The sequence below is a fragment of the Aplysia californica genome, unplaced genomic scaffold (assembly GCF_000002075.1).
Source record: "Aplysia californica isolate F4 #8 unplaced genomic scaffold, AplCal3.0 scaffold00118, whole genome shotgun sequence".
NCBI classification, from domain to species: domain Eukaryota; kingdom Metazoa; phylum Mollusca; class Gastropoda; order Aplysiida; family Aplysiidae; genus Aplysia; species Aplysia californica.
In genome coordinates this window covers 1,432,806-1,443,348 of record NW_004797388.1, presented here as the reverse complement: position 1 = coordinate 1,443,348, position 10,543 = coordinate 1,432,806, and the positions used below count along the sequence as shown (strand labels likewise).

The 10,543-nt window shown below is 38.4% G+C and overlaps 1 protein-coding gene across 1 annotated transcript in view; it reads left to right on the top strand.

The window, feature by feature from the left end:
• LOC101847647 (soma ferritin) overlaps positions 1 to 7,789 on the top strand; it is a 16,345-nt gene extending 8,556 nt beyond the window's left edge. Inside the window, exons 2-4 of the mRNA XM_005095987.3 lie at positions 1,136 to 1,282; positions 3,481 to 3,606; positions 4,636 to 7,789. Of these exons, the coding sequence (XP_005096044.1) occupies positions 1,136 to 1,282; positions 3,481 to 3,606; positions 4,636 to 4,782 (420 nt within the window). The 3' untranslated portion in view covers positions 4,783 to 7,789. The remainder of the gene's footprint in view (positions 1 to 1,135; positions 1,283 to 3,480; positions 3,607 to 4,635) is intronic.
• The last annotated feature ends 2,754 nt before the right edge of the window (positions 7,790 to 10,543 follow it).

The window sequence follows — 10,543 nt, the reverse complement described above, 5'->3', positions numbered from 1 at the left end:
TCAGTTAGAGTAAATCTTTGCCTGTAACCTGTAGGCCCAAGTCCTGAAGTCATTCCCTCGAGATTGAAAGTGAAACTTGTCTGTAAAGTTAACCTCAGGACTGATAGCGGTAGCGACAAACATAATGATGATGAATATTCAAAGGCAGAGAAGCCACCTCCCTGCCTTTCCCACCCCCTCCTTCCTGCCCCCATAAATTCCTGTTTTATATTACTCAGTCTTGACAAAATCATCAAGCTTTTGAAGGCCACCTATGATGGAACAAACTGCCAAGTCTTCCACGAAGGACTACTCTCAGAACCATTCCAGGTACAGACAGGAGTGCGACAAGGATGCTTGCTCTCATCTTTTCTCTTCATAATGACAATTGACTGGGTCATGAAAAAAGCCACCAGAGGCTAGCGTAATGGAGTATTCTAAGAATTAAGTGGCAGGATAGAATAAGAAATGAAGAGCTATGGGAAAGGACAGGACAAAAGAATATAATAGAAGTAGAAATAGGACTAATAAAGTGGCGATGGATGGGACACTCCTTAAGAAAGCCCAGCGGAAACATCACAAGACAGTCACTGCAGTGGAACCCACAAAGAGCACGAGGCAGGGGTAGGCCACTGGAAACATGGAGGAGATGCGTGAAAAGGGACATGAGAGAGATGAAGCTCACTTGGAACGAGCTTGGAGGGATGGCTCAGGACAGAGATAAATGGAAGGAGCTTGTATGTGGCCTATACCCTGCCAGGGGTGAAAGGCATTGATGATGATGATGATGATGATTACTCAGTCTGCTGCTTACTTGATTCTTATTAAGGTAACAGTTCAGTCAGTTCAGTTTCTGAGTACAAATAAATCTTAGCCCACAACATCCTAGTGCTTGGCAACCATCCCAACTTGTAACTTTGTTTCGCTGAGGCACTACGGGTAACTGTTCGCTGTTCTACACTGTTTGAGAATTTTCACTCTTGTCAGTGATCATTGTCCTCCCTCTTTCAGCAAAGACTTTGGAAGATATTTATTAACATGCTAATTTTTATGTCAAGTTTGAAAAGCTGAAAGCTGAAAGCTGTTGATGTTCAGTGTTTTTTAAATTAAGCTTTGTTTCAGGGTTTTCATAAATTTGAATTCATCTTTCCCACAGGCTTTTCACTTTGACAGAGATGATGTAGCTCTGCCAGGTTTCCACAAGTTCTTCAAGAAACAGTCTGACGAAGAGCGGGAGCATGCTGAGAAACTGATGAAGTACCAGAATATGAGAGGGGGGAGAATTCTACTCCAGGATATCAAGGTAATGAAAGGATGTAACATTGACCTGATGTATATATATACATATATATATAATGAAAGATTCGTAATGCAGTTTCTTGAGGGGGACTGTAACGTTTACATATAATGATAAAGTTCAACATTCTACCTTGTCAAAGATTGTTGGGTTTTTTTTCAGAGTTCCGGCATTTGTGGTCCCTGTTCTAAACAAGTAAAATATTCCGTCAAGGATAAATTAATGTAGTCGTGATACTCTTCTGCTGACTGGCTGCTTAATGGACTGCTGATTTATGTTATTATGTACAAATAAATAGTTTCAACCCCCGCCCTCCAACGTCCTCCTTCCTGTAGATGGTGCAATAGTTATCATGATTGAGTAGTAGTAAATTGTAACGTCTCTGATCAAATCTAAACATTGTGTGTTCTGCAGTGTTTTATCTCTGCCCTCTGCCTTCTTTGCATCTTTCTTCCTTCTTCTTTACTCCTCTCACTAAACATGTTGCTCTTTTCTTCAAAACAGCAAAAACTTTTGTTCAGCTAAAGTTAATATCTTTTATAGACTCTACAAATGGAAAAGAACCATTTTTTGCAATGTAGGCCCTATTCTTGTTCAGATGTGCTTTGTCTATTTTCTAGCGTTAATGTACAGTATAATCCATATCGACATGCTTTGGAAAGTGGATTTGATGTCAATATTTAAAAATGTCGATAAATGAAAATATAAAGCCAAAGAGGAAAAGACAAGGGGAGGTCAGCAGTAAAAGACAACATTACTTTTTAAAGCTGGTTGCTTCCCTTGATTCTTGAAGCTAATAAGAGGCAGAGGGGAAAAGTGGGGGTGGGTTGGAGTGATGGTACCAAAGACTGAGCAGCCCGAGGCGCACGCTGCTCACCAAGGCAAACTTTGTTGTAGCATCCTTGTAAGGCCTGTTTATGGCCGTTTGGTGGAGAAAATGGAAAGGCGAGGCACCGACTCACTGACCGTGGCACCGACTCACTGACCGTGGCACCGACTCACTGACCGTGGCACTTGCCAGCGACAGACTGAAAATGGGATGGGGAAGGGGAGTGGGCGATCGGGAGTGGGGGTAGGGGGATGATGCCCAGTGTGCGAGACGCTCACGTACGTCTGTGAGGCACTGTACTGTGTTGGAGACTACTCTGTGTAGACCTAATCGTGAGATTGCGGGTTCGGGGGTTCGAGCCTCAGCTCGGTCCGACCTTGGGAAAGGCACTTTACACGAACTTCCTACTTGGCTCGGTCCTATCAGAGACGGACGTTAAACTAGGAGGCCCCGCCCCTTAAATAACCTAATAGTGTTGATAGGGGCGTTAAACCCATACCATTTCACCATTTTTCACTGTGTAGGCCCTACACGACCTACTAAAGCCTTGTGTGTCGATATAGGCTACTTGATGAGTATGCGGACTTACTGAAGAACTAATGTGTTGACCGTAAGCGTGGCTTTTCCCCCCATTTATGTTCGTGGGCTTCACCAGGCACCCAGAAAGCATGTCGATAAAGCAGAGTGGACCGAAAGAAAGTCGATAGAAGAGAAATTGTTCAGTGAAGATATTGAAGGAAAAATTTCGTAATTGTAAAATATGTCGATAAATCGGACGTTGATATAAGTGGGTTATACTGTACTTAGTTTAGTACTAGAAAGTGTCGTTGTAGTATGATAATTCTGGTAAGTGTTATTCGTTATCAGGACTTAATAAAATAAAGTAGGGCTTACTTTTTTATAGACATGGTGAGTTTGTGCTTCTGCTAGGTTATGGATAGAATCACAACCTTCATACTGCTCTCTAATAAGTTTCAGTGTTCAAGGATCTTAAAATGGTCCAGATTTTATTGTAGAAAAAATGTTATGTAGTCTTTTATACTTACTGCACACTGCCAACTGAATTCACTTGATTGAGTTGGGGCTTGCCAGATCTTTCTTGATGGAGGAGCAAAAGCTACCATTTTAGTGCAATTTGACCGAACTAAACTAGATCTAAGTTCAGTTATGACCTTTAAGATCAAATGCGTTTGCTTTTGTTTTTCAAGGTCACAAATCAAATCAGTCGTATTGTGCCAAAATGGTAGGTTTTGCCACTCCATGGAGGAAAATCTGGGTGGCTCTGACTCTTTTCGACTGAACCCAAATGGCAGTGCGCACTGAGTAGACCGGTCGTAAGTGTTTGTTTGATTCAATGTTTTTGTAAACTTTGCAGAAACCTGACTTGGATGAATGGGGCACTGGTTTGGATGCAATGACGTCTGCTCTGAAGCTGGAAAAAAGTGTGAACCAATCACTGCTTGACCTGCATAAGATTGCTGACAGCAAAAATGATGTTCAAGTATGTAGGCTTTTACATGTCAGTCTTTGAGAGAGTTGTATAGAGATCTCATGAATTTTGTAGCCCATAAGCATTATGGGTCTGTTTTCAGAGCAAGTTTTTCTATTTTCAGATCCAAGGCTTTTGCTATGAAATGGTTGAACAATTCTGATTGTAATGGTGAAGGCAGCTGTTAAACTTGAACTATAATTATAAAAGATATGTAGTTTGAAATGGTCTTTTTGGGTTCTTTAAGTTGTAAAGTGCATAGAGAATGCTGTAGAGCTTGATATGCATTATATACTCGTAAATGCTATTTTTATTATTATGATAATTATTACAATTAAGACAAATTTCTCAGTCACAGAGTTTGTAATGTTTCTCTGCCTAACTATTCCTGTGATAAAATTTCAATTGACTTTTTCACAAAATAAAGGAGTTACAGCCATTGTAGCCTATATGACGAAAATGAAATGCTTACCTGATTAACTCTTAATTAACTGTTCTTGAGTTTTGGACTGTTTTTTAAGGTAAAGAGGGTGGACGTAAGAAAAGAAATACTATAAATTCCTGTGAAGGTCCATTCAATAAATGTTATCAATAGAAAGGTTATTGAGTGGACTTTGATTCGATACTAAAATTATTTGTGTATGATCTCATATGTGTACATGACCTGCTTCCTGGGTATCTAAAAATTAAAAAATTTTTTATTCTTATCTTAACTTAGGCAAAGAAGGAAAAAAAAAATTGTATTTAGTGAAATTGATTTAATTTCTAATTTATGTCAAGGAACGTAAAATTCTACAAAATATATACCAAAAACATTTTTCCTTTTTAAAAAATATTTCTGACATAATATGTCAAATTATGCAAATGAGTTGACACTGTAAAGTTTCAAGGTTTTGTTGTCTTTATTCTATCCAGAAATGTTTTGATACTCTGGTTAAAGTGTCATTTTAACAACCCCCCCCCTTTTTAAAAATTTTAATAATAAATAATGAAAGTGTTAAATATTTGTTGTTGTTTTTTTTTTTTGTGTCTTGAACGCAGCTGGGAGACTTCTTGGAGGGTGAGTTCTTGAAGGAACAAGTGGAGTCGATCCGTGAGATCTCGGACTTTGTGACACAACTGACCAGAGCGGGGTCAGGCCTGGGAGAGTACACCTTTGACAAGGAAACTCTGCAAGAGCAGGAGTAGCCTGAGGAGTGAATGTACCTCATGTTGTTGTTGGGCTGATCCATGTGAGCTCTGTAGTTTGTGAGCTAAGAAAAAGTGTGAGGAGTTTTTTTGGTTTTTTGATAACCAGAGTCTTATAGCATCTGTGTGTTTTAGCATCTTTGCAATGAAGATTGTGACGGTTCTGGGTTTATGACTTAACTACTGCACGACCATTCTCTCAGAAATACCAAATCTAAACCAAGTATGACCTCCCTTCTTTGCTCCACTTTTCTTTCAAAAGATGTACAATATCATGTCTCTTTCTTGTGCTTCCTATGTAGTCTACTACTACTCCTTTTCTTAACTGTTATCAGAACCTTAGTTTGTTGTGCTGAGGAATGTGGCTGTTGTTCTACCGACATGTGAGCTACACGTCCACTCATATGACTCCTGACTGAATTCTTTCGAACTGGCTCATTGTTTGATCTGTTATAGTAGTACCGTACTGCGAGAAAGACGAATAGCTCACGGTTTTGTTAGTGAGTTGTGGACAATTACAGTAACAGAAGCACAATTAAATAATTATGTTACGATGGTGCAGTAGACTTTTTATTTTCATATTTCACTACTCGCAGATAAAACCATTGGCCAACTGTTTTGATGCAGTGGGGTACTATGATTAAATTGGAATCTATCTGTATTTGACTGGTGATTATTATATATATATTTTTAAAATTGTTTTCAATGTGTGAAGGGTTGTATCTGTATTGGTGTCATGCATGGCTGTGCTATGGATAACTTCACCGTGAGTCCTGGTTCAGTTTGTCTTGTCTTGAATGTTTTGTTGTATTTGGAGTTCTCACTCTGCTGCTCCCACTTGGTTGTTAGGATTGGAGGCCCCGCCTCTCTGAGTAGTTCATCTTGTTGATTTCTGTTGAAAGGGGTTTTTTCCTGGAACTGTGCAATTCCATACCTGTGTGCTAAGATATTTTTTGGACTACCTAATTGAATGCTTTTGAGAAAAGATACCTAAATGTTTTCACTTCAGCTGCAGGGATTTTTTAAATTGTCAAGATATCATCGCCCTTGCAATAAGACTAGTTAACCCACAAAATATAAACATTTTCTAAATTTGACAAATGGATTGCAAATTATCCATTTCATATTTTCACACTAGGTTGCTGGATGAGGAAACCTAATGAGTTTTTTGCTCCACCTGTAAACTTTACTATGCTGGAGTTACCCAGTCATATTACAAGAAGAGGGATGATATGGTGCATTCTGTTTTCAGTATCAGTCGATTCCTCAGTGCCATATTGTTACTGAAAAAATAAGTGCACTGCCAGGTATTTACAGTTTGGAGTAATTATAGCATGACATTTTACTCTTTCTTTGTTTTCTTTTTAGTACTGAATAAGTATTAATTTGTTTTGAATACCATATTTATTTTTGTGGTTGGTATTTTTGGTGCCATTGAAGAGTGTTCCTTCTATCTTTTGTGATTCTTTCATAGAGCAATAACTGTTGTGTGTTGGGATTGCATATCACGTAGATTTCTATTTAGGATCGAAAAACTTACTGTTCAAACTTTATTTTACTGCATTCGTTTTGTATGTTTTTGTTTATTTTTTCTGAAAATTTTCATTTGTCACATATAGCAAATAATTAATTTTTTCCTTCATGCCCTTCATCACATTAGTATTTTATGTGGCAAGGTTTTGCTTTGTGACTAGGAAGATAATGGTAATGATAATAATGATAATGATTATAATTTGGGTACCAATGATGATGATGATAAGAATAATATCACAAGTAATAATACTGTTAGTAATGATAGTTATGATAATGGTTGTAACAGGAACAATGAATGAATACAGGAATAATAACGGTAGTAAAAGATCATTTTATCACAGTCATGACATTCCAAACAATAATAAGTAAAAAAGGGGGCTGCAAAAGAGATAATATTGAATTAGCATAAGAAGAAAGGTACAGTGTCTAGAGAGGATCATGATCTCATCCGTCAAGTGTGTTTCCGTGACTCCTGGGGACCACTGGAACTTGTTGTATCACTCGTGTGTCTTTTGACATATATTTTAGACTGAGACTTTATTTGATTCTATATATATTAATATTGAGAGTTACAGGGATTTACATTCATCAAGAGACAGTTTACATTTCTTTGTTTGTGAGTATAGGGACTTGGATGTGTTGTGACATAATGAGTTGAATGTTCTTTGCTTCCGTTTCCCTCGTGTTGAGAGATGAGATGAATCTCAGATGTTCCTTTGATTGTTTAACACTATTATTGTTAATGTTATTTATTTACCACATCAGTTATGAGCAGCAAAATATACTAGGCATTATTTTGGAAGAGCAGCCTGCAGTGCAGTGTAGCGTTGTGAAAATGTATGTCCTCAAAGTTTTATTAGTGACCTTTTTTGGTCCCTTTTTTGTGTGTTCAGTATTTAAATGCATTTCAGATTCTGTTTGTAATGTTTTTCTTAAGTCTGAGGTGAATGTTAGATTTGGAAACCCTGCCTCTCAAAAAGCTCAGTTGTGTTGAAAAAGGCATTAATCCCATACACTTACTTTCAGTCATATCACTTTTTACTATATGCTCTGAATATGTTGGAGTTGATTCTGTGCTAATGGTATTTTTGTGTTATTTGAGTAAACCATGACTTCAGGAAGTACTTATTGATATTACATTATTTTTAGACGTCCAGGGGTATTGTAGATTTTTACTTTTGACAAGTAAGTCTGTTCTTTAGAATCTCAACTGATTGTGGAGTGGTTTTTCATTCTTTTTTTCTTTTTTGAGGAAGTGTGTTCTGTGAGTGTGTGCTCCGTGCTAGTTTTTGTCTCCGTAGCTCTCCTTGAATTTGCTGCTGTTGTCCCATCTGTTCCTGACCTGTCTTAGTTTACCAGAACTTGAGTGAAAACTGGAAGTTTTTCTGAATGTTTGATGGTCTTGACTTGTTTGTGAATATCAAGATTATATCAGAATAAAATACTACTCTCGTTATGTTTAGAGTTATGTTCTGAAAACTTTTTTTTGGTGTTGTTTCTGTTAACTTTTTAAAAACTTTAATCATAACACAAATTATAACTTCCTTTCTTTTCTTTCCCACTGTGGCTTCTGTGTGTTTTATCTTACCTTTTGTCTTCTCAAAATGGTTATTATTGTGTTGATGTGTTTCTTTTCACTTGAAGTAAACTTTTTGTCTAGTTGGCAAAGATGAACGTGGGGGCTCTCGTGGCCTAGAGGTTAAGGTGTTGGCCTTTCATTCAAAAGGTCCTGGGTTCGAATCCGGGTAGCGACCGAAAAATTTTCTTCTCTAAAATTGTCTCCTTTCACCTTCTTTCCTGCTCTCTAGCAATATTCTGTTGTCTGCTTTCAATTTCACTTTCTGCCCCCACCCCTCACCTCCTTTGCCCCCTCCTCTGGGCCCCTGATTCTTTCTGCAGCCTTTTTACTGCTACCCCTTGGCTCCTCCTTACTGCTATCTTTCTGCCACACCCCTGATCTTCTGGTAGGAAAGATCTACACCTAGCCTTCTCGGACAAGGGCGAAAAATCTCGGAGGTCCCGTGTGCAAGTTGTGCACGTTAAAGATCCCTTGGTGGTCTAAAATCGATAAGAGTAGGCTTCGACTGCCACCCTGGCAAAATTCAAAATTTCCTACCAACTGAAAATATTAGGTGTGTCCCGCGCGCTCATATGACCTTATGCAGTTGCGAGCCCTGTAAAACACTTTACAAAAACAAAAACAAAAGATGAACGTTTCTAGTATGATTCGCTTTTCCTTCTCCTGCTCTGTATTGGGATTTTTTATTGTCCTACTTCCTTGTTCTTGAAAGGCCTTAGGCAGATGGTTAGAGGGTGACACTGATTGGTCCTACTTTTTGCCCTCGATTGTTGTGTCTGTTTATCATTCTTGCTTTTCTTTCAGCACTGAATGGCGATTGGTCCACCATATAGTAACCTCAATCGGATGTCTGTACAGTGCTTTGTTTTCTTAACTTTGTTCTCTAGAAATGTAATATTTCTTATATACATGTAGTAAGTATATTTGTGCAAAATGAAATGTGTGGGTGGTTGGCGGGTGCTCTGGCATGGTTTGCTTCTTCTGTCCTATCAATCGTCTATTGTCATTATCTCCCCTCCTTCTTTGTGTTTGTTACTCTCTTGTAACACCTGTAATCTTTGGTGGGTGGTTGGCGGGTGCTGTGGTGTGGTTTGCTTCTTCTTTCCTATCAAACATCTATCTTCCTTTTCTCCCCTCCTACTTTTTTATGTTAGTGACTCTCTTGTAACACTTCTAATCTTCCCGTGCTCATATGACCGTATGCAGTTAGTTGCGAACGCCGTAAAACTCTTACAAATACAAAAACAAAAAACCTCTACTAAAACTAAATACTCTAATCTTCGGCACTTATATGACCTTATTTTGTTGCAAGTGCCGTAAAACACTTACTAAAGCTAAAATTAAAACTGAAAACTAAAATGTTTATAATTGTATATGTTTAATTCCCTTGCAACACTGTAAAGGTTGTTTAAGAGACGGTGCCTCTAGATTAAACGTTAGTCTCTGATTTTATGCAGTTGTGAGCGATGAAAAACCTTATACTTATTAAAACTAAACATCTTCGAATGGACCGAGCCAAATGGTAAAATTCCTATATTGTAAAGTGTGTTTCCCAAGGACAAAACGTGAGACTGAGCTGAGCCTTGAACCCCTGTAGGTTTTACTTTTCTATCTTCCATCTTTTATTTTTGTATGTCTTACCACTTCACAGCACTAGATGAATGAGGGAATCATCGTGTCGATATGTTTCTCGTTTCACATCAAAGGGGAAATCAGCACGTTCCGTCAAACAAGAGGTACCTGTATTTCCATGAGTTATCTCCGTTATTTTCACGCTTCTTCTTCGACAATGAACGCGACTTTGTTAGGCAGGTGGGAGAGGGAGGGAGGGTATTATGAAACCCTTTCGCAATATTTGTCCAGGGAACTCTCTAGAAAGCTGAGAAGTAATCAGTTTGAAGAGTCCACAGCTGTGCTGAAGGTAATACATGTAGTGCGTGTAGAACTCTGGGACTGTAAGACGAGTCTGTTGACACAGCAAGCGCCCAGTGATGATACGGGTCTACTTGAGGTCTCCATTCAGAACTTACTTGCCCTACTACGCCCATTCAGGTTCTTCACTCTCTGTCGGGCCAACATTGAGGGTGGCCATGACGCTATGTTTAAAATCATGGCGATTTCAATAATAATAATAATAATAACAACGGTATAATAAAAATTAATTAATTAAACGCTCAAACGTTAATAAATTGACAAGACCTTTCTCTGTCTATAGCAGAGTACCCTACCCACCTGGATGAAGTTAGGAAAATTCGTGTAAAGTATGAAGTGCGTGGGTGGTTGGCGAGTGCTGTGCTTCTTCTTTCCTATCCAACATCTATCGTCCTTATCTCCCCCTTCTTCTTTTTTATGTTTGTTACTCTCTTGTAACACCTCTGATCTTCTGGCGCTCAAATGACCTTATGCAGTTGCGAGCGCCTTAAAACCTCTACTAAAACTAACGTATAAAATGCCTTTCATTAGGACAAGACGACGGGCCGTTGACAGGGTTCGAACCCACGACCTTACGGTTACAAGCCCAAGTAGACCTTCACCCAATTAACATTTTTCTTGACAGTGAACTGACCTGTGTTGGTGTAAGAAATTCGAAGGAACATTTTACTTTTTATTAATGTTTTAAAAAACCAATTTATTTATTATTATTTTTAA